The sequence below is a fragment of the Cheilinus undulatus genome, linkage group 11 (genome assembly GCF_018320785.1).
Source record: "Cheilinus undulatus linkage group 11, ASM1832078v1, whole genome shotgun sequence".
Classification (NCBI taxonomy): Eukaryota; Metazoa; Chordata; class Actinopteri; order Labriformes; family Labridae; genus Cheilinus; species Cheilinus undulatus.
In genome coordinates, this window is record NC_054875.1 from 3,908,521 (window position 1) to 3,932,361 (window position 23,841).

Sequence of the window (23,841 nt, forward strand, 5' to 3'; positions counted from 1 at the left end):
TACCTGAAAACGTTGACCTCTTGACATGTCAGTCACTTGTGTTTTTTCCTCTATCTAGGTCACAGCGAGGCACTTAGAGATTGAAGAGAATTACTGCCACATTGTCCATTAACCAACCACGTCTCAGCAAACAGCTGTACAGTAAACATTTTTATCAGTCCTGCTTTCTTTGTGCCAGAAGAATAACTGGAAAAATGTCTTTGACATTCTCACCAAGACTAAGAACTGGAGCAGAGGAATAAATAAGATTTAAATCAAGTTCAGAATAAATAAGACGTAGAGTTTTCTGCTGTGACACAGTTACAGTAATAGTACGGTGAACAGTAATTCATGTCCTTATGCGGTAAAGTACGGTCTGCCACTTATCCTCGTCACCCTGTAAGTGTTGAGTCCTGGCGAGTCAAACCCCTGCGACACGCCTCTCTTGTTGAAAGGGTAAAAGTTAAAGAGCTGTCGGTCCTGTGCCTCCAGGGACACGGAGGTGCTGTGGACCTTCAGCTTGCATGGGTACGGCTTGTCAAAGACCACCCTGAACACTCTCTGCTGCAGGTAGTCCAGACGGATAGTTCGGTATTTCGACGGCACAGTCGTGTCTACCTGTGGTCCGAACTGCTGCATGATCAGCACGCCGTCTGAATCCACCTTAATCTGATAGAAAGTCATGTTCCTGTAAGTATAGAAGCCCACATAAGGAGACGTGTTAGGTGGTGGTCTAAGGGTCCGTTTAGCCTCCCTGAAGGCGCTCTCCAATGCAGGGATAAGATATCCATAGGCCTGACCCACGAGGTCCCTATCTGCAGGACGAACCCCGGACATCAGGACCACCATCCCCAGCTTGAGCTTTGGCACCAGTGAGAAGGTCGCAGCATAGCCGTCCAAGTCCCCGTCTTTCCTCACCACGTCATAGCCAAGCTGCTCGTTGATCTCCCATGGCGTTCCTGTTGAGTTGGCGAAGTAGCTGCTGTGGCATTTGTAGAGCGGCGTCATCATGGTGTTCAGCGTGTCCCGGCGGAGAGGCCTCCCACTGTAAGCGCCAAGGAGAGCCATCATGAGCTTCGCCATGTCAGCAGTGGTGGAGTACATCTGACCCGCAGGTCGGTACCAGCCCAGGTTGTAGAGGGGAGCCGGCTGGCCATTGTTGTAAACACCGATCGCCATCCGCTTCTGAACTTCTGGAGTTATGTTGAAGCCGGTGTCCTCCATGTTGAGCTGTTTCAGGATGTTTTGTGACAGCCACGTCTCAAAGTCTGTGCCTGCCACATTCTTGGCCAAGATGTTCGCCAATAAGGAGAAGGCAACGTTGCTGTAGTGACACCTGAGGAAACAAGACAGTGAAGTTAGAGGAAATGGCCATTTCTTCCTTGATAAAGGCAACAATTTCCCTAATAAGCAATGATTTCAGAAGTGTTCTAAATGTCAGTGCATGGAGTCTTACATCTACGCAATACCTGACAATGAAGAATGAACAACTTCAAACAATGTGGTGCAACCTAAAATTGGGATACTTCAAAAATCCCACCACCTAAAGTCCATAATAGAAACTCTTGAGAAATCTCTGTGAGAAAGAGACCAGGCCAAACGTTAATATTGGATACTGGTGATTTTTGGGCCCTCAGGGGCCACTACAATGACTCTGAACTGGAAATCACTGCATGGGCTCAGGAACACTTCTAGAAATCATTGTCTGTCAACACAGTTGGCCATACCAAGCTGGATCATGCAGAGAAGAAGCCATATGTGAACACTAAGCAGAAACTCCACCATCTTCTCTGGGCCAAAACTTATTAAAAATGAACTGGAAAACTGTTCTGTGGTCACATGAATCAAAATCTAAAACTCTGTTTTGGAAACCACCGATGCCATGTCCTGTAGACCGATGGTTCTCAACCTTTTCAGCTCGCAACCCCCAAAATGAAGAGAGATAAAGGGGGAGGTTCCTGGGATGCTGTCAAACTGGGGGCCCATGGAGGTCGGCAAAACTATGGTCCATTGTAAAGTTAAGCTGTGAAAACCACATTTTATAGTTGACCTGAATAATAGCCACTCTTATCAAAGAGACAAATCTCTTTATGCATTCATTTAGAATTCTTTTTGTTAAAAACATAATTTAAATGGGTTAAAAACTGCTAAAATTGGTTAATAATCCTAAAGGAATGTGAAAAGGTGTTGAAATTGGATTTTTAAAGAACATAAATGTTTTAAAAGTGGCAAAAAATTATATAAATGGGATTAAAAAGTAGCTAAAATGGCTTTAAAGTGCAAAAATGGTGGAATTAAGGGCAAATGGGATAAAAATTGATATAAACTGGCAAAAATGGGTAAACTGTGGTTAAAATGGGCAAAGAAGGGGTGTAAAAAGGGGTCGATAGAGGCAATAATGGGTCACCAAAGACAATAGATGATGAAAAAAGTGATGAAAAGGGTTAACGTTTGGTAAAACTGGTGAAAAGTGGCAACAGTGTAATCTAAAAAATATTCTCATTTTTTTAAAGGCATCTGGTGACCCCATCTCAGTGTCCCACAACCCCCATGGGGGTCCCGACCCCAAGGTTGAGAACCACTGCCGTAGATTAAAGCGAGTGACCATGTAGCCTATGGCGGGGGCAGCTTACACATCTGGAAAGGAACTATCAATGCTGAATATTTTCATGAAGTTTCAATATTTTATGTGATGTTTATGCTCTATTGTGAATAAATATGGGCTTATGAGATCTGAAAATCAACATCATCCACAGTGGAACCGTGGGTACACTCTGTGGTGATGGAACAGATGTGGTTCTCCCTGTTGAAGCTTGTTTCGCTATCAGATTGACTCTGAAGCTACTGTTTTAAGCTGTAATGCTGTGACCTCTTCCCTTTATAGAACACATAATTGACAGATTGCCTTAAGTCAGCAGAGTCAAAAAATAGAACAACACAAGAAGGAATCAGAGTCTTACTTTGTTCCCGGATCAGCAACGAGGACATCATCTTGCAACAAATTAAGGGCTTCCTCTGTGTCACCACTCCAAAGGAGATTAGTTGACCTTAATCTTCTGGGTAACCCTGTCAAAACACAGAAAACCTCAGTGAGTACAACTGGGATCAGATCTGTGGGCTCTTCCAGAATCTATAAATGCCCCAGCTTCTTTAAAGAGGACTCAGGAATCATCCATTAAGAATCACCAGATGTTTTAAGGCTTATCCAACCACTTTACCATCACCATTATACTGTCAGTGTGTTACTCCTGGAGTGTGCTGTGTTTGCACATTTTTCAGACCAACAGAGAGGCTCGCCCTGAACAGACAGTCCTACAGAACTCGTGCATACAGAGAGGTTAACTCAACACTTCAAGAATGAAGCTGAATGGAGTGTTGACAAAACTTACTGCGCGTGCATTGGCTGCAAGAGGGCAAATGAGATCCCAGGAACCACTTGCTATTTTTGCTCAAGAAAATTGGCACCTAGTAGGAAATCCCATCAACTCTGTTTGTCAACTCAAACTTCATTAATGCATCTTTAGTTGTAAGGCCAAGTATAAACAAAAACCAAAGCCAAGAGATTTAGGCTAGCCTCACCACGGCTGCAGGATTCTTAAATCTTTGCTGATTTTAAAAAAGAACACAGACATAAAGACGGTTTTAACTCCTTTTTGACATTATAATCCTCTGAATAGAGTGACCTCAGAATTCCATCTGTGCTTTTTGCAGATGATGTGGTTCTGTTGGCCCTTTTCAGCCGGAGACCTCCAGTAGACACTGGGGCATGTTGTGGCTGATGGAAAGAGCAAGATTGCAGTTCAAGCAGTTGAAATGAGTCCTCAGGAGGGTGCCTGGGCTCAGCCTTAGAGATAGGATGAGGAGCTCAGACATCCGGAAGGATCTCGAAGCAGAGCCGCTGCTCCTTGGCGTTGAAAGGAGCCAGCTGAGGTGGTTGGGGCATCTGATCAGGATGTCTCCTGGTCGCCCCCTGTGGAGGTATTTGGTGCACATCCAACTGGAAGGAGACCCCAGAGTAGACCCAGAACTTGCTGGAGGGAATATATATGTCATCTGGCCTGGGAACGCCTTGGAATCCCCCAGGAGGAGTTGGAAAATGTTGCTGCAGAGAGATGTCTCGGTTGATTCGCTTAGCCTGCTGCCACCGCGACCTGACCCTGGATAAGCAGAAGGAAACGGATGGATGGAACTTCTGAATGCACAAGCTGGACCAGTGGTTTCCATCCTTTTTTCCTTGGAGCCCCTTTCCCTACTTGTGTAAAAACTGAGCCCCCATCATCCACACAGAAAAAGTGTGACACAGCAGTCACTGAATATCAAACAAATATGGCATCTATGATTCAAAATCAGGGGAGCAGTAAAATAACTGAATTAAAACCACAAACTTGAGGATTATTCTGGAAAAAGTGTAACAAGCCTTGTTATTGGGGGCATCATGGTGGCACTAGAAGAAAAGCCAGGTTGATTTATCCCAAACATAAAATGTGGATACTAGGGGTGTAATGGTATCTGGTCGCCCCTAACGGTCACTGTTTTGGAATCACAGTTCGGTGCACGTAGTCACATGGCAAATATGTCTGAACTAGCCAAAAGGCCATCACATGTGACAGTATTCACCCATCAATCTAGGTGGCGCTACTGCTTGGGTATCCATAATGCTGCTGTCTGCTAATTGCTATTATACAGCAGTAGTAATGGCACTACGTGACCCTCTGCCTTCTTCTCCCTCTCCTCAACTTTTCCCCTTCTGTTTTAAAGTCCCTGGATGTGAAAGCAGAGACATTACCAATGCTAGCACATTTTATAGACTATGCATGGATATGCAAAAGTAGAGAATAGTGGTTATAAGTGTGTATTTAAGTGCTCTGCACAGACTCCATTACAATATCACATGTTGTATTTACTTAAGCCAGTTTGGGATCCTTCACAGGCAAGTGGAAATTTTACATAAGTAACCACTGCACTGGCTATTTACTCATTGCTCTTAAATGCTTGCATTTTTATTATGATTTTATTTCTTATCATCATTTCATGTATTTACATTTCATTTTAACATATAAGCATTTCAAAGACACTAGATGATTTATCTCTGTGTTGCTTTTATTTGCTTTTTTGTCCCTCCTTTTGTTTACCACTTCACAGGCTGTACTTATGTATAGGTAGTGCTCAATAACACTGGATAGAACAAATTGCAAGCTGGACTTCTGACATTTAAAAGTAATAAATGAGAGAAATGTCAAATTATAATTCCAGGACTATTTGTTCCTCTTTTAACCATGAAAACTTTTACTGAACCATGACCCCAAAACTAATGTATGAACTGAACTGTGACCTCTACTGTTATACCCCAGATGGACAGGCTCTACGGTGAAAAGGAGTTTTCCCCAAGATTAGAGTTATTGGTTATCTCATGACTTTTCATACAAACCCAGCACCTCCACCAAATTGAAGTTTGCCCAGGACTTCATCATTGGGAGCATACCCAACAGGATAGGTCAGTGCTGAAGGTTCCTGGCTCTAATACCAGTTGGACAGGTGTGGTATTTGCATGTTCTCCAATCCTAGCATGGGTTCTGCCTCCTCCAACAGACCAAAGAAAGTGATTAGGTTAACTGTTGACTCTAGATTGACTTTAAGTGTGAGTTTGGATGCCTGTCCTGTGATTGACTGGCGATCAGTCCAGGGTTTAGCACCCTCTTGCCCAGAGACAGCTGGGATCAGCTCCAGTCCCCTGTGTGACCCTGAACAGGATAAGTGGTGTAGATAATGAATGGATTGAATAGTTTCACAAGGGGTTTCATTCTTTGTGCATTACCCTGAAGCTTGTTTGATTGGTGGCTTCACCAATAAAGCACTGTGTTCAGAAAAACATAGTCAGAAACATACAGGAAGTAATGGAGCGATGGCAAGCATTGTCTCATTTGTTCCTCTGCAAACAAAAAGAAATAATTTCAGGTTAGCACTTCTGCTGAAGGCTGGTTCAAGTCTGCCTATGTTGTAAGTTTCTGTCCTGAATTAGCAGATGGGTTTCTGCCTCCTGCAGGGCTTCCCCCACCACTAATTCCTCCTCTTCTCTGAGCTGATTAGCTCTATCTCTGGATGCAGCTCAGTGTAGCCTATATGTAGCTACTCTCTTAGTGTGTGGGCGAGAGTGCTGTAGTAGGATCTCCGGAAGTGTCCTTTAAAAGAACACAGTACAAGGGTCTAGACCTACATCTGTGAGCTGGCTGGTCCTGATGTAATGGGTTAACGGGAAGTAGAATCTCCAGTTACACAACGGCACACTGTTGTCATGAACTTTCCCCAACAAAAGGAGCATGCTTACAGATTTAGGATGTTAAATGTGTCGGCCAGTCTAATGGAAGGTGTCTACCAATCAGTCCGGTTTGGTTCGGTAAATTTGGTACAGTAAACCCAGATCTTCATTGCATTTTCCCAACCAATGTCCATCCAGCCTCTTTACTGATGGGATTTCCAGCCTTTTTAGAGAGTCACATCATTTGGCCCAGCTCAGCAATTAGAGCTGTTTTTGGTTCCCAAACTTCTCTTTCTCTGGTACCAGCTTGATTTTTTTGTGTACTAATCAACAACAACAATGGAAGCCATGAAAACTGGCTCTCTCCTGTGGCTCCCACAAAAGCAGCACATCACTACAGCCTGAACTTGACCAACCCCACAAGCTTTATTGGCTAATCCAAAATAAGAATTCTATCTTTAGATGATAACTGGTCTGTAACTAAAGCTGCTGCCATCGTGACGCATTATTCGCCATTAAACAGGAAGTACAAAGTATCAGCCTTCCAAACAGGCTTAGCCTATGGTTTTGAAAATTTCTGGGAATACTCTACGCATCACTCCATAACATGCAAAGGTCCTATTGGACCCATATTGCCAAACAAACAGGAAGTTTGCCCTTTTTTGTTCTTTGGTGAAGTGTAAGAAGACATGCCATAGCTGAAAAGTTGTTCAGGAATTTTTTGTCTTTTCCTCACACAAATAATGACAATAATTAGTATTGACCAAATCTCCCTCAAAATTTCCTTGTATAGTACAAATATCATCCCCATGAAACCTTGAGAGGCTCACAGGTTTGTAACCAAAGCGGTTACCATGGCTTTAAATTATTTACCATTAAACAGGAAGTACAAAATTTCAAAAATTCAGCTCTGACAACAGATAAGGCCTAAGGTTTAGAAAGCTGGTGGGCGTAAGTATCTTATTATAATCTACAAAACACTTATTAGACACATATTGCCAAATCAACAGGCAGTCTGCATTTTTTTAATTTTTGTTGTAAAAAAATTCATGTTTTATGATTATAGCAAGGGTAATGTTTGAATTAACTCCTCCTGGGTCATTCATCCAAAGAACGTTGCCTTGGGTGTATTGTAAGACAATACTTCATAGGTGAAAAGCTATTCAGGACTTTTTTTTTCCATGCAAAGGTTGTGGACGTGGCTGTTCTTCAAATTTAAATGTTCGCCACATTATGGAAATGGCTTTTCCCCACAAACAATAATAATGGCCTTGATTACAAGATTTGCCTTTAATTTTCCCTGACTCATGCAAGTACAAAATTTCATACCTTTCAAGTTAGCCTAAGATTTTGAGAATTGGTGGGCATATGTTTTATGTCACACCCTGCAAAAAAAGTGTTTTTGGATAGTAGTAGGGTGATATTTGCATATATTAAGAAGGCATGTCTTAGCAGGAAGTTATTTTGGTCTTTTTTCTTACTCAAAGACTGTGGCCATGGGCGCTATTCAAATTTGGATGTTTTCCCATGTGACAAATATGGCTAGTACAAAAAACCATAAGTACAAGACTGACTAAATCTCCTTCAAAGTTTCCCTATGCAAATGTAAGAAGCTCATACATTATTATTTTTATGTATTATTTGCCATAAACCAGGAAGTACTCCTGAGAACTGCACTAAAAATAGCCATAATTACAAGAAAAACCAAATCTACCTCAAAATGTCCTTGACTCATGCTAACATCATCCACATGCTATCTTGAGAAGCTCACAGGTCTGCAGCTGTAGCTGCAACCATGGCGGCCCATCGTTCGCCATGAAACAGGAAGTACAACATTTCAGACCTCCGATCTAGCTTAGCATAAGATTTTGAAAATTGGTTGGTATATGTCTTATCTCATGACCTGCAAAAAAAGTGTTTTTGGATAGTAGCAGGGTGATATTTGCATATAGTAAGAAGAAATGTCTTAGGCCAGCCACACATGACAGGATTTTAAGCCCGATTTGGGGCAAGATTTGCCTCCCCCACAGTCGTGGGGGTGTATACCGACTGGAGCCTCGTCGCAAACGATTATGTGTCTGAGTAGTCTGCATGTGTATGGTGTCAACACGATTCATTTACTGCTCCAAATCGCGTCATAGCCTCCCAAACCCTGAATCGTAAATATCAAATATGTTTGATATTTACGATTCTAGGTCATAGTGCAGCTGACAGAGTACCCATAACAACCAATGAGAGCGAGCACACCGGGTAGCATCACCAGATGAACCATACGTACTTTCACCACTCACAATCATAAACACAACTGTACCTTAATTCCTACCAGGTTTTCGTCCTGAGTCTTTCTCCTGTTCTATGATTGTTGCTGCACCTGTACCGCATGTCAGGACAGCCTGATGTGGAGAGACAGCAAGATGGTATCGATAGACATCCGGGTTTTTTTTTTCTTAAGTCATGTGATCATGCGAGGTCGTAGGCAGGTGTGTGATCTCCAGTGATCTGGCTGAGTCTTCTATTGTGTAGGTTCAGAGGATTAAAGATGAAAAATCTTTGGAAATCGTCCTTAAGTCTGTGGTCTCCTTTGGTTATAAAATCGTTTGTGATTAAAAAATCATGTAGTGTGTGGCCGGCCTTAGCAGGAAGTTATTTTAGTCTTTTTTCTTACTCAAAGATTGTGGCCATGGGCGCTCTTCAAATTTGGATGTTTTCTCATGTCACAAATGTGGTTAGTACAAAAGAAAGACCATATTTACAAGACTGACTAAATCTCCCTCAAAGTTTTCCCATGCAATCGTAAGAAGCTCATATGTTATTATTTTAGCGTATTATTCACCATGAAACAGGAAGTACTCCTTAGAACTGCATAAAATACTTGTATCGCTGTGCACATTGGCAGTAATGAGGCCAGGGGAGAAATAAAAGTTTTCATATAGATCCTGTCAGGCAGAGCAGCTAGGTGGCACCTTGAGCAATAGTTTAAAAAAATCAGCCCCACTCATGGTTGCTCCTAGAAAATAGAAATTTGACAGGCATGTGGATCTTACTGGGACTGACAAATAACCTCTTGGCTCGATGGTGATGGATTCTCCAGCTGTATATAACACACAAAGGTAAATCTGCACATGTAGTCCTGACTAAATGATGAGCTCTTTTTACTGGGAAATATCTGCTCTGCAGAAAAGTTTGCTGACAAGGATTAGTTTATCATAACAGTTTTTTTCAGCTATTGCAGAACAATGTTAAATATTTTTCTATGCGCCCATTTTTTAAGCTGTTTTTCTAACTTTTTTAGCCTCTTGTACAAGACAATGTCACAAACTGAGCTGTGGTCTGCTTATCTAACGCGTACAGTAGAAGATTCTAAATAAAAAATCAAATCAGAGGTTATGGGTCTGGTCTGATTCAAAAGCAGACTGTGCAATATTTAGATTATCAAAGATGGCTGCCATGCCTTAAAACAGATAGTAGATTTACCAGAGAGCTGGCTGGCCATCCTGCGCAGGGTGAGTCCAGGAGATCGGAGACCGGCAGTCCTCGCAGACTGAGGCCCGGACCTCCCGATTTTCCCCAGCGGGTTCTTGACGGCAAAGTTCTCAGCGTACTTCTCGATGGGGTCGTCCAGTGAACTCACAAGGCCATCCTCCCACATTTTGTAGAGCATCAGGGTGGGGAAGATCTTGGAGAGGCTCGCAATTCTGCAATCAGAAGGATTAAAGTGAGTGCAACACATGCTTGTTCCCACTGATTGAATGAATGTTTCCTGGTTTAATAACACAAAGCATTCCCTGGATGAGATTTAAGCTCTTAATTTAGAGAGTGGTTCAGTCTCATTGATCCAAGCTCCTGGATGTTGTTTACGGACTATAGTGAGGGTCTAATCCTAACCCCCTGCCCCTGTTTCTACGTCTAAGCCTCAGATCTGATGTGATATCCAACAGCAGAATTAGACTGCAGGTTACAGCATGACTGGATCATGGAGCTGCTAATGACTGCGAATGGGTACGAATAGGATTGTACTGATGCTGGAAATTTATACATCAGTATGACATGACCAAAAATAACAGCTGATAAGTTTTGATTGCTTTGCAACAAAATGAAGAAACCCAAGACATGCCAAAACTGGATATTTTTTTATTCATTAAAGTTACAAAAACAATCCTTTGTACTGTCTTCATTGCAGAAGTATGTTGGCATTTCAACACTGAAGCCAGAATTTAAAAGGTTTTGTACTTTTCTTCTACACCTGCCTCAGACACCCCTGTCCTCTCTGTCAGCTGTTAGAGGGATGCACGGCGCCATGCATGCTTATGAGAACTTAAAGGCTGTAGAAACTAAGGAAAGACTGAGCTGGTGAAGCTTTTTGTGTTTAAAGATAGAGAAAAAAACCTGTGAATTTGCTGTACAGTCTGTCTCGTGGATTCAAATTTATTGCACAGTTGTTTAAGAAATAAAGTAGCTTAAATTGAATAACTGTGAGGGTCATTGCTATGAAAACGATACATCGTCTTCTCTAGTTGCAGTGGTGAGAGCGGCCCATCACAAGCGGTTGAGATTTCAACTCGTCTTGCTGCAAATATTTGGTCTGAATTACATTTTATATTTATTACCAGCACTCAAGAGTGAGTAGAGTTTGTTTCATGAAGTCTGGTGGATTCTTTTTAAACAACATCGACAACAACACCTTGCAAAGCAGATGGATTGGCTAGATTTCATGTCTGTCATCGGGCAGATTTATCTTGCAATGCTTCATTCTGATTGGACATATCAGTGGCAGTGGCTCTGTTGTATCGTAACCCAGGCAACAGTGGTGGGAAATGAAGAGTACCACGGATGTAGCTATGGCTGCAGTTTGACCAGAAATGGACATTTTTATTTTAAGAAAAGCAAAGAGTCACACTGAAACTTTCCTGGTGGAAAAGATGTTTTTGCCTTCTAGTGACAGTTTGATTTACCAGCTGGCTCCACTGATAGTGACAGCTGCCTGATGAGCTAGCATCATGAGGTTTACTCCCCGGGACAGTGCATTAGGCATGTGTCACACTGCATCATACTTGTGATGCTGGGATTGTCCCGTAACGAATGGGACAGAACATTTGTCCATGGATATGACAGTCTACTTGGTGTCAATAGGAATTAGATCTTGAATCCAAGCCAGATCATTTTGGAGCCTCTAAACATGCTTAATATTCCTGATATCAGATCAGGCTGCCTCCTGTAGATGATGTGCAATAGCCACTGAGAGTGAGCAGACCAGGGAGCAAGAGGAAGCATGAGTATGTTAAAAAATCAGTTGGTATCATCCTACCTTTGCAGTCTACCACATTTTTAAAACCAGTCTGAAATCAGTTAGTGTGTAGCCAATCTTAACTTAGATGCTCAAATCAGCCAAACCGCTGTTGTATTAATGTCTTAAACACCTGCAGTATAAGCCCTAAATCTCACCTGTAGACTGTGTACTCATTGGGCGCTGATGAGGTGGGGTCGCTGATGTTCATCTTGCCGAAGTTTCCATTCCACAGAACCGAGTCGTTTAAAACCACGATGGCTGAAATGGCCGGCAGCTTCGTCTTAAAAACAGTCGTCCTCAGGAGGAGATCGACCTGTCAGGAGAAGCTTCAGTTAGAAGATCTTCATGATAAAGCATTTTAAAATGATTTGATTAAATGTTATAAGAGAGTTTACCTTTTCTAAAGCCACCCTCAGGGATGTGATGGGATGATTGAGGGGCACAGGCTCAGGGAAGCGGGGACACATCTCCTCCACTGGTGCCTTTTTCTCCTGAACTTCTTAAGAAGGAGAAAGAGTAAATATCTGCATGCTTGAAACATAAATTTACAACATATTTATCCACAGTAGGAGGATATGCACCGAAGAGTTGCAAAACAAAGTGTGACCACAGGTGTCCTGTACTCATGCACTGTGCCAAAGTCTGCTTGGAGAGGTGGTCTCTGGCATAAATCATGTGCACTTGATGCAATATGCATGCCAATTCTAAAAATCTCTGTCCTTTCAGATACTACCATGTCTGTGCAGCACAGGCTCATTGCAGCCCCTGAGCTGTACAGAGAACATTAAATAACAAAGAGGGCCGCTGCTGGCATCTTGAAAATTCTAAAAACATCCAAATATATAAGGATGTCGGGGCCACTTTAATATCCACAAGGCTGAAGTCTGAAGCAGAATAAAGGAGGAGCTGGGGTGGAGGAGGGTTGCAAGAGCAGCTTGCAGAGAGAGCAGCAGAGCGTGGCCAGACAAGAGCAGTTTAAATAGGGCAACATGAGAGCGATTAGCCAATAGCATGCTTAAAGTGAATCAGCTGGCTGTTAGCTGATGAGGACTTACATTAGATCAGCTGATGTGGGCAGAGCTTACCTAAACTAACACTAATCTCTCGGTTTAATGGGTGACGTGGTGAATAGACAATCATTTCGGGGTTTTTGGGGGGTACCAATCAGATTTCAGGCACTAGCCGCCACTGGCTCCGCCCCTGGAATATTATTGGTACTGCTGTTTGCTGCCGTAACCTATCAGGGAGTTGGAAAACAAGATCTTACTACTTTGATTGCCCATATTTTTTTTTTTTTACCATGTACAGTATCTTTGTTTCAAGATGTTTGTTTATGGAATTAGCACAGTAGCGCCGCCTTGTGCTGAAAGTATGAAGTACAATACATTCAGGCACAAGCTCCACATTCAAATGCTGGCCACATTTGACCCCCAGGCCATAGTTTGGACACCCCTTATGTAGATGGTAGAACCAGAGAAAAACATATTTGGCTGCTTTCCCAAAGTGAAGCTGTTTTAAACTTTAGAAAAACACTTACATGCTTTTATCACCTCTTCTCTGGAACTTTCTCTACATGGGAGCCACACAGAAGACAAGGTTTTAAAAAACTGTCGACCTGAGGCTGTTTGCAGAAGCATCAATGCATGTGAAAAAAAGAGTTTCTATGCTCTTGGTTAGTGTGTACTCCAGCTTCCTCCCATCACCAAATACATGCCTGTCAGCTTAATATGGCGACTCTAAAGTGACCGTAGGTGTGAGTCACTCTGGTTAAAATGTACTTAACTATGAGTAAAAGTACTGCTTTATAAATCTATGCATGCACAGGGAGAACATGCAAACTCTGCACAAAAAAGGCCCTGACCGGGAAGCAAACCAGGGACCTTCTTATTGCGACACAACAGCACTAACCCCTGCGCCACCATGCAGCCTGGTATGGTAAAATACACAGAAAAATTGCCAGTGTTAATTTAAATCATATGGAGTTAAATTTAACACTTTAAACATGCCTACATGTCCACACTACACATAAGTGTTAAATACAAGTGTTACATAACATCTGTGATCAGATAGGTCTCCTCTGGAGAAAAAAAGCAGAGAGACAATCTCATGGCAAGGTAATGCATGCAATGAAGTACACTGTGCATCCTTTAAACTCGAGCTCTAACTCAGTGGATAACTTCACTCATGGTGCAAAAGTGTCTCACTTAAAAAACAACGATCTACCAGAGACATGACCACAGAAGTCTAGCAGGGATCACTGCACAACAGGCAACATCCAAACACAACACTTAGCCCAGCTGAGACTGATGGTGTGTCTGTGAGGACCAACATCACATCCATCCGCCATAATAGTCCACAAGCAGCACATAGCGAGGCCGGTGCTTTGCCTCACCGTGGTGGGGGTATCAGGGTGATCAAAAAACCGCAAATAGTGACGAAGGTAGGGAATGCTAAAAACTGCGGAGGTAGGGGCAGCCAGTGGTGGTGGAGACTGTCTGGTGATGTCAGAATATGAAAATTAGATGAGTGAAGTTACTCCCATCACAAACTTTGGGTCATACTGAAGATTTCTCTCATTTACAGTTTGCCTTTATCTCTGACTACTTTCAAGCTACAATCTTTTGAAATCTTGATATCAAAATTGAATATCTTCTTGAAAAAACTCTGGCACCCAAAGAGTTAACCCTAATCCTAGAAAATGCATATCAGCTTATATCGTCCGTGAATATCAGCTGCATGCAAATGAGTAGTACAAATAAATTAGTGGTAGTGGTTCCCAACCTTGGGTCCGGGCCCTCTCCATTTGAGGGAGGGGCCTGAGGCTGTGTCTCTGAGACTGGACCAATGTAAGACACTTACTGGGTTGGTCATTAAAAGGTCTTTTGGTAGGGAAAAGTGTGTATGGGTGTTTTATTTTGGTTTTTTATCACTGAAAACAATTCAAGTTGACGCAAATCTTTGACATTAATAAACTGTTTTTGCCCTGGGTTTTTTTTTTTTTTTTTTTTGAAAAGTCTGAGTTAGTGGAGTCCCAGGCAGCACCAAAAGGCCTACATCAGCTCCTCTGTTGTTTGCAAACATCTAATATCAGCATTAGTAAGCTGAATTGGCTGTTTGGCTAATTCTGGGCTATTTGGCTGGTTTTGTTAACAGACCTGGCAACCCTGTAAAGTCAGGTAACTGTAGTTTAATTTGGCTACAGCACTCGTGCACTCTTAGCTCTCGTTCTCCTGCCTTCCCCTCAAAAGAGAGGAGTTAAAGTCGCGCTTTAATCCTCCTGTCACTACTATTTTCAGCCTGGTGTAATCCCCCCCCACCCTCTTGTAGGTGCTTCAAACAAGCAATTACCCCTAAGAGGCTAAGGACAACCCAGGTCCATCTAAAAGTAGCTCCAGGGTTAAAAAGTCACACTGAATGTCTTTAAAAAGTCTGTGCTGGTGGTCTGAGGGGCTAAATGTGTCAATCTGTGGTGGCTAGACTTTACCTGGCCTTAGCTTGGGCATCCTGTACTGCCATATGAAGCCACAGGTCATGATGACAGAGAGCAGGAAGAAGACCACCATCCCCAGCATCGTCCATTTCACCTTCATCTTGACTGCTGGTTGTTCCAGGCTGCAGAATCACACTAGGAAACATAAAAGTCAACATATAAGGGGGGAAAGTTTGCCATAAAAGTGCATCACAGTTTTGCATACATTTCAGAGAGACTTCTTTAAGTGGCTCATTTATTCTACTGTAGAACGAACAAACTTAAACCTGCAGGTGAAGCGAGCACCTCTCATGATAAACAGCAGAAGGAGAGATCAGAGAGCTTACTACAGCTTACCAAAGACAGGGGAACAATCCTCAGTCGTCTCTCATGATCTTCCTTTCATTCCTCATCCTCAGACTTCATAAATCCACATTTTCATTTCCTGCGATCTCCTTGGGGACAGAAACCCAGCATGTGTGATCTCAGCTCCACTGCTCCTGAGCAGTCACCGTCCTCAGCCCACCACCTACATGCTCTTAATCCCGGCCGGTGATCCCTGGCTTCAGATGCAGAGCCGATGCTATTCCCACTCCAGCGTGACATCATAATCTGCTGGGAGATTCAGCGGCGGAGCTCCATGTAAGGAGGCCTGTATGGAGACCTAAGCACTCATCCTCCGCAATCAAATCATCTCACATCCTGCAGGGGTTAAATCCATGTGGCTGCATGCTCTTCATCAGCATATCACAGGGTTAAGTATGATGTAGAAATTAATAAACATCCACCAGATATGAATGAGCATGGTGGAGGCTGGGGATGTTTACTGAATCTGTCAGAGCATTTGAAAGAAATGAGCGAGGCAGGGCCAAGATGGGGCTGCAAAGGAGACCATTAAAGGATATTTACTGTGTCTTTCTAAGTCAGATTATAGACTCAGGCTTCTCCTCTGCACTTTTGAAGCATTTCAAAATCTAGCTAAGCTTCTATGATCCTGAAACTCAAAGTTTAAGCTCCACTTTCTAGGGTTTTTCTGGGATTTTAACCAATAACTTCCTTTTGTTGCTTGGATACCTCCAAACCTGAAGTCTACTCCTCCAAATAAAGGCGTTATCCCTGATCAGCCACTGCTGATTTTCACTTACCTAAAACAGGGGTTCTCAACCTTTTCAGCCCATGACCCCAAAAATAAAGGTGCCAGAGACTGGGGACCCCCACTGTACCTGAAGGTGGTTGAACACAGCCATGCACAATTACAAATAGTCAGTGGTGTGCTTGGGGGGGGTCAGCCAAATTGATGGAAAATGCCTTCTTAATCTAAATAGTCGCAAAAATGGTTAAAGTGGCATTAAAAATTAGAGAAAGGTGGCAAAAGAGTGGAAAAAAATGGTGAAAAGGGCAAAATAAGCATACAATGGATAAAACTGAATGAAAAGTGGCAAAAATGGGGGCAATGTCACCAAAAATTGAATTACAGGTGGTCAAAAATTGGTAAAAATGCAGCAAAAAATAAGTAAAAGGGATTAAAATGGGCAAAAAAAGCTGTAAAAAAGGTGGGAACATGGGAGAAAGTGGCAGCTTAAACAGGCAAAAAAAAACACAATAAAAGTGGCTTAAATTGATGAAAAAGGGTAAAAATGGGATAAAAGTGGCAAAAATAGGCTAAAAGTGGTTAAAAGATGTGGTAAAAGTAGGCTGAAAGCAGCAGAAATGGATTAAAAGTGGCAAAAAAAATGTCAAAAGGGGCAACAAATTGCAAAACAGGGCAATGAAAATATACAGACAAAAAATAAGGTTGGCAATCAAAGCCAACTGTTTTAGTGTAGAGAAACAAACTGATTGATGTGACTGGCAACGGTTAGTTTCTGAGAAATATTTCAAATTAAGACAAACAAGAGCCACAAATCATCGCAGAAGAGCCACATGGCGCTCTTGAGCCACGCGTTTAGTATCACTGCTCTAAACCTCTCTCTGCTTTCCAGCATTGATAGTTCCTTTCCAGATGTTAGAGCTGCCCACGCCATAGGCACTAATGCAACCCCATACCATCAGAGATGCAGGCTTTAGACCTGAGCACAAGCTGGATGCTCCCTCTCCTCTTTAGTCTGCAGGACACAGCATCTGTGGTTTCTTAAAAGAATGTCCCATTTTCATTCATGTGACCACAGAACAGTTTCCATTTTTTCCAACACTGGAGTGTTTTTACAGCAACAAACTTTACAGGAATGTTTCGAGGACTTATGAGAACAATATAAACTTGTCTTAAAAGGGTAAAATATGTGACCTTTAATTGTCATTCGTGGATAGCACGGAAAACTGTGATTTCTGGAAGTGTTCCTGAGTCCATGCAGTGATTTCAGTACAGAATCATCTCTGTTTTTAATGCAGTGGCCCCTGAGGGCCCCAAGATCACCAGCACCCAGCTCTGACCTTCAGCCGTGCCCCTTGGGAGAGATTTCTCCAGATTGTTCCAAAGTTTATAGATCCATTTTTTCACACATTAGTAAACCTCTGCCCATCTTTACTTCTAGGAGACCCTGCCTCTCTAAAATGTTCCTTTTATATCCAGTCATGTGACTGACCTGCTGCATTAAATCTACATAGCTGCAAAATTCTCCTCCAGCTTTTTACTTGTCCAGCTTTTTGTTGCCCTGTCCCAACTTTTTTGAAGTGTGCTGCTGCCATCAAATCCCAAAGTCACTATTTTCATGAAATGTCTCAGTTTTAACATCCGATATGTTGCCTATTTTCTATTTTGAATAAAATACGGCTTTATGAGATTTGACAATCATTGCATGCTGTTTTTATTCTCATTGGACACAGCGCCCCAACTTTTTTGGAATGGGGTTGTGTTCAATAATACATTTATGTTAAGGTTTGAACTCAACTGTGTAAAAGGGGTTCAGTTTATTCCATGATGGCTCAGCTTACCCCTCACCTGGGACAGGAAGAGCCACAGAAGCATGTTTTAGGGCAGAGGTGTCAAACTCAATCACAGCAGGGGCCGGATTCTGGATTCAGGACTAAGCTGGGGGCCTAACAGGGTCACCTTTTAAACCAGAAACTGTCAACCTCATTTCACCAGTAACAGAATATGAAAAAAACATAAACGTAGCACTGATGATGAATGATTTTGACAGTTAAAAAGTTAAAAAGATAAGTTTAAAGACTCACAATCTGAGAAAAGCAAATTTATTAGTTCAAAAGGGTCAAAACATGAAATTGAAAAATAATGTATTTTAAAGGCCAACGTATGAGAAAGAAAGTAAAAATCATGAGTTTAAAAGGTCAAAATATGAAATAAAATTTGTAATCATGAAATTAAAAGTCAAAATATGATTCAAAATTTTTAATTGTGAGTCAAAAAGGTCAAACTATGGGATTATGAAGACAAAGTTTGGAGTTGAAAATATGAGCTAAAATACAAAATAACTGGTTAAAAAGGTCAAAATATGACTTAAAAATTAGAATTATGGATATAAAAGCTCAAAATATTATATGATAAGTCAAAATTATGAATTGAAATGCTCAAAGTATGAAATAAAAAGTCAAAATCCTAAGTTTTAGTCTTAATTGAGAGATGCAAAATTGAAAATATGAAATTAAAACAAAAATTAATTTCTTTCCCTACATTCCTGACTTATCTAAATATTTTACTCCTTACTTTTTCAGATTTTTTGACTTAACAAGGAAATCTTAAATCATCAGGATAAGTTCACATTTTTAAACTTGAGTAAATCTGCAGACCTCAGACTGGATGGGCCAGTTAGAACAGAAATATGAGATCATCTTGGGGGCTGGATTTAACTGTTCCACAGGCCAGGTTTGGTCCCCGGGCCTTGAGTTTGACACCTGTGGTTTAGGGGATTATATTTTCAGACAGTTTTGTTTTTGATTCATGCTGATTATTTAATTTGAAAGTGGAAATCTTGAAATAACGGTTGATGTTTTTATTCGATTTCTGTCTCATTGTTCCTGACCTTGAGAGTAACATGAGTATAAAGGGCCCTAATCTTACCCCACTCCCCCCTACATTTTCTCTTTATGCCCTTAGAGCAGTGTTACTCAACCCTGCTCAACCAAAGAGCCAAATTGTTGAAAGCTACATTTGCAAGAGCCACAATGTAAGCGGTGAGAAGTGGCAACATGGGTTGAAGTGGCATTAAAAATTAATTAAAGGTGGCAAAAATGGTCAAAAAGGGGAAAAATAGGCGTAAAATTCCAAAAACTGGGGAGAAAAAAGGGGCAGAAAGTGAAAAATGGGTTAGAAGTGACCAAAAAGGAGTTACAGGTGGCCAAAATGGTCAGAGAGTAGCAAAAAAGTGATAAAAATGAGTGAAAAGTGACTTAAAGAATTGGCAAAAAGGTGGAGAAAATGGCATTTAATGGCAAAAGGCAGCTTAAATGGGCAAAAGTGGCAAGAAATAGCAAAAAAAAAGTGGCAAAAAATGAAAAAAGCAGGATAAAGTGTCAAAAATGGGCAACAATGGGATAAAAGTTGCAAAAATGGGCAAAAAGTGCCAAAAAATGAAATGGCAAAAATAGGCTAAAAGCAGTTAAAGTGGATTAAAAGTTGCAAAAAAAGGGGAAAAGGGCAAAAAGTGCAAATAAGGGCACTGAAAAAATACAGACATATAAAGGTTGACAATTAAGTTTGACCATTAAAGCCTATTGTATACGTGTGGGAAACAGGTTTTCTGGGGTAATAATAATAATACCTCAAATTAAGACATAAAAAAGCCACAAATCATCCCATAAGAGCCACACATTGAGTATCACAGCTCTAGAATAAAAAACAATAAAAATACCAAAGAAATTAAAACAACAAAGAGGGGAAAGCTGCTCTGACAGCCTGGGGCCATGTGTCAGCAGAATTTCTCTGACGGCTCACAGTCCCACTGCCTGTCCTGATAATCTCACTTGTTGCTCTCATGTTGATTTATGAATCTACCACCAGAGGGCACTGTGGGCTTTGATAATAGTCTTCCCAATCATGCAGCCTCGTCACAAGCCCTACCTTCCCCTCTAATAGCTTTTATAAAATATCTGCTGTTATATTTTAACTCTTACATCTCTGTCTTTACTGTTCCACGTCTCTGAATCATAAAAAGTGTATTTCACAGATTCCAGGTGTTATAGTCAGAGCTGCAGAGCTTCCTGGCCTGCAGAGACGTTTGCATTAGTCACTAAATAGTTCATGTTTTTGTGCATGCCCGCAGGTTTGAAAAACACAGTTGTGATTGTTAAACGCTGAAATGATTTCCTGCAGCGGAGCTGTGTCACATCTCAGTGAAACTCATTTTTACTCTTTTAATCCAGGAGCCTGAAGCAGCGCCCAGACTTCAGCACTCATCAGGATCAAAAACACATTTAAATAAAGCCACAAGACACTCCATGTACAATATGGGACATTTTATTTAATATTAAAGCCTCAATTTGAATTTAATTTCAGGCTCTATCGATATAAAAGCCATGTCAGAGATAATAGAGCATCATGCTTTGGATGTAGTTTTACTTTTTTTCTGGAGGCTCTGCAGCAGATTATTGATGGGGGGGACACCATGGATGTAGTTTTCCTCATAGCTAACCGCCAAAATCACCCTCAGTTCAACAAATAAAGCTTCATTTTTCTAATCAGACTACAAAATCATATCTTAAATGTATTATGTTTCTGGGCTTAGATAGGATAGCTAAAGAGAGACAGGAGCTATGGGAGGAAGACAAGCACCAAACCCTGAGACTGGGAATCAACCCCACTTCCAGTGCTCTGAGGACTACAGCCTCTATATTTCAGCACCTTCTCTAACCACAGAGCTGAACCCCGCTTCTAAAGGGCACCTGGAGCACTGTCCATGGCCTGATCCAGCTCACATGGATGCCCCACTAGGCTAGACCAGGTGGATCAGGTGTCAGCTGGGAGGATACCTGGGGAGATGGGCCAGGAGCGCATGGGTTTAAACTTTGAATAAATAGAAGGAAGTTAATTTTATCAACTTTCATACATCCCTAGCAAGTTATTCTTTTAAATTTAGCTGTTATTGTTAATATCATTTGTCTGAATGAGTTTTTAGTCAATGCAGCGTTTTTGTTGTATTTAATTTTTAAAGCAGCTGACCTGCTGTCTCCGCAGAAAATTCCATTTTTAGGTACTAAAAAAAACTTGAATCAACTATATGTATTTATTTATTCATGTATATTTAGGGCCTTTATTGGACAGAGGAGGACAGTGGATAGAGTCAGAAATGGGATGAGAGTGAGGAGAGACGTGCGGCAGAGGATCACAGGCTGGATTTGAACCCGGGCCGCCCGCGTACATGGGCAGCACATTATACCGCTAGGCCATCTCTGCACCTGAATCAACTATATTTGTTCAAGAAATCAATGGGGCTGTCTGCATGAATTGCAATTTATCACATTTCAAAATTAGCACTTTAATTTTTAATCCCATTGATTGCATGTTTTTAACCTGATGCTCCAGGTAGATGTTTTATTTATCTGCATGGATGTATTTCACATTCATGTGGGAAAGCTCCCATAGAAAGGTTTGGGATGGACAGGACTTTTTATCCTCTTGTATAAAAAAAATAATATGTAAGATTAACCCAAGAATAACCGCATATTAAATTGCAATTGCAATGTTTTGGGAAAAAAAATTGCAATTAGATTATTTTTGTAAATCATTCAGCCCAAATCCTTATTATTTTATATTTTCTGTGGTCATGTCCATATCATAAACTTTAATCTACACAAAGTTCCTTGTTTTCTTTCAAAGCAAAGGCAGGTCTGTATCCAGACAGGAAGTCAATGAAACCCTTAATTTAACACTGTGTTCCATTTACCTTTAAACTGGGATGTTGGAGTTGCTGAGTCAGTAACCAGGGGTTCAAAAGTTGCTCCAAGTCTCCGAGTTGTATTCTGAGTTCAGGAAGCATTTATGAAGACATATCCGCCTGAGGTCTTAGAATTTCTGAGATTTGGAGATTGACTAACCTCACAAAGCAGATGAATACGCCCATTTGCGTGTTTCTCACTGGCGAATCCATCTTGCAAAGCTCCCGTCTGAACGATTTGGGCCTGGTTAGAAAGTGACAGGACCAATCAGGGTTGAGGGGCAGAACTTTCAGAGTCGTGACGTAAACAAGCAGCATCAAGAGGCCGGAAGAGATTAGCGTGGATGCTGCTAAAGCGCCAGTTTTATCAGAACTTAACGACATTTCTTCGTTATAAGAAGAACAAAGAACAGCACTGAGTTGTTTTCTTTTCAAAAACTCTGTATGGAATTTACGCTTCAGGAGCGGTTAAGTCACGTGTTTTGTTGCTCTGATTGGCCCGTAAAGATGTGACAGACAGAATGTTCATCCAATCACCCTCCCCTTTTTTCAAAGGCTCTGCCCTTTCCTAAACACTGTCTATGAGTGATTTACCAGTGTCAGTGTCAGCTCAGAGATTGACTGGAACCGCAGAAAAATTCAAAATGTGAAAAACTGTCTTAAATGCAAAATAATGTGATTTTAAAATGTAACAAAAAGGGAAAATGTGGTCCAGTTTCAATCAAACTTCAGCTTTACATCCAAGCTAATAGCTAATGTAACAAAAAGGTGAGATTAATCGTGATTAACTGCTGAAACGATTACACTAATTGTGGTTAAAAGTTTTGACCGTTTAAGAGTCCTGGAAAAAAAAAACAATTCAAATATTACATAATTTATTTTTTATATTAATTGCAAATAAATAATTTTAATAAAGAATTCAATTACAGTCACAAGAATCTGAGGAGTGTTAATAAATTAAAATCAAATTTCATCAGTAGGATAAATTCCTGCAGCTGGAGGTTGAACAGGTTTTTAATTTGTGGTGTGAATCCTTTTTTGGTGCGACTGTTAAAGGTATGAAAAAGGAAAACTGTGATTTCAGCCGTATTAAACACTCTGAAGGTTCTGCTTTGACCCAAATACTGCGCTGGCTTTTAGACACATTACATGACTGCTATCTGTTAGTGAGAGTAATAACGTGATTTAACCTCCTCCCCCACACACTCCCTCCTCACTAACATGCCACCACTCTCTCTCTCTCTCTGTTCTCATGGTCTCCCAGCATAAACAAACACAGAACACCACTTTTGTTCCAGGAAAGTCCCGGGGGCTTATGGGAAATCGTGCCTATTGAGGATGTGCATGCATACATTCCCTCTTTCCTCACAGGTGTGGAGTCTCTCTGCAGTGTAGAGTCCATGCCTGGTCTGTTTGAAGACCTGACTCCTGTTTTTTTTGCTCTGGGGGAGAAACCGTCTAAATATAGAGGATGTCAAATAAGGTAGAGATTGAAAACCCCCCAGGGTAAATTCATTGTTTGTCGTATTGATCCTTCGACCAGTTTTACGCATTTGTCCGTGGGTTTGCTGACTCTGACAGAGGCGGGGTAAAGCCTGGACAGAATAAGGGCAAAAAGAGACAACATATATGCTGCAGAGATTATATTCTGTATGGGATTATGGCATACTTTCCTCTGGTTGTGCTTGACCAGTGCTGTGTGTGTTTTAACCACTGAGGGCAGTCTTTCAGTGCAAATCCTCCTTTACCTTTCCATAAATAAAGATCGGTTTTTATTATTGTAAATTCATTCAGGGCTGTCTGCATTTATTCATTACTAAGGTCATAATTAGAGCATTTAGTTTTGGTTCAGCCATGTCGGCGTCTCTCTGCAGCTACAGCGATGAAAAATAAATCCACCTCTGCTCTCAGACAGCTCAGTGGGTGAGTCAGGAATCACCTGAACCTTCAGTTATCAAATATTTACCTTTCTACAGCTCTCTTATTTCCTTTTTTTATCCACAATAACTTCCTTCACCTC

At 41.3% G+C, this 23,841-nt stretch overlaps 1 protein-coding gene across 1 annotated transcript; it reads right to left on the reverse strand.

Moving 5' to 3' along the window:
* Nucleotides 1-336: 336 nt before the first annotated feature.
* LOC121516908 (putative beta-lactamase-like 1) lies at nucleotides 337-15,112 on the reverse strand. The gene is made up of 6 exons (XM_041798317.1): nucleotides 15,007-15,112; nucleotides 11,918-12,021; nucleotides 11,678-11,835; nucleotides 9,710-9,930; nucleotides 2,940-3,045; nucleotides 337-1,315 (listed from the first exon to the last, which is right to left on the reverse strand). Exons 1-6 carry the CDS (start codon nucleotides 15,110-15,112, stop codon nucleotides 337-339), a joined length of 1,674 nt encoding a protein of 557 aa, XP_041654251.1.
* Between the last annotated feature and the right edge of the window lie 8,729 nt (nucleotides 15,113-23,841).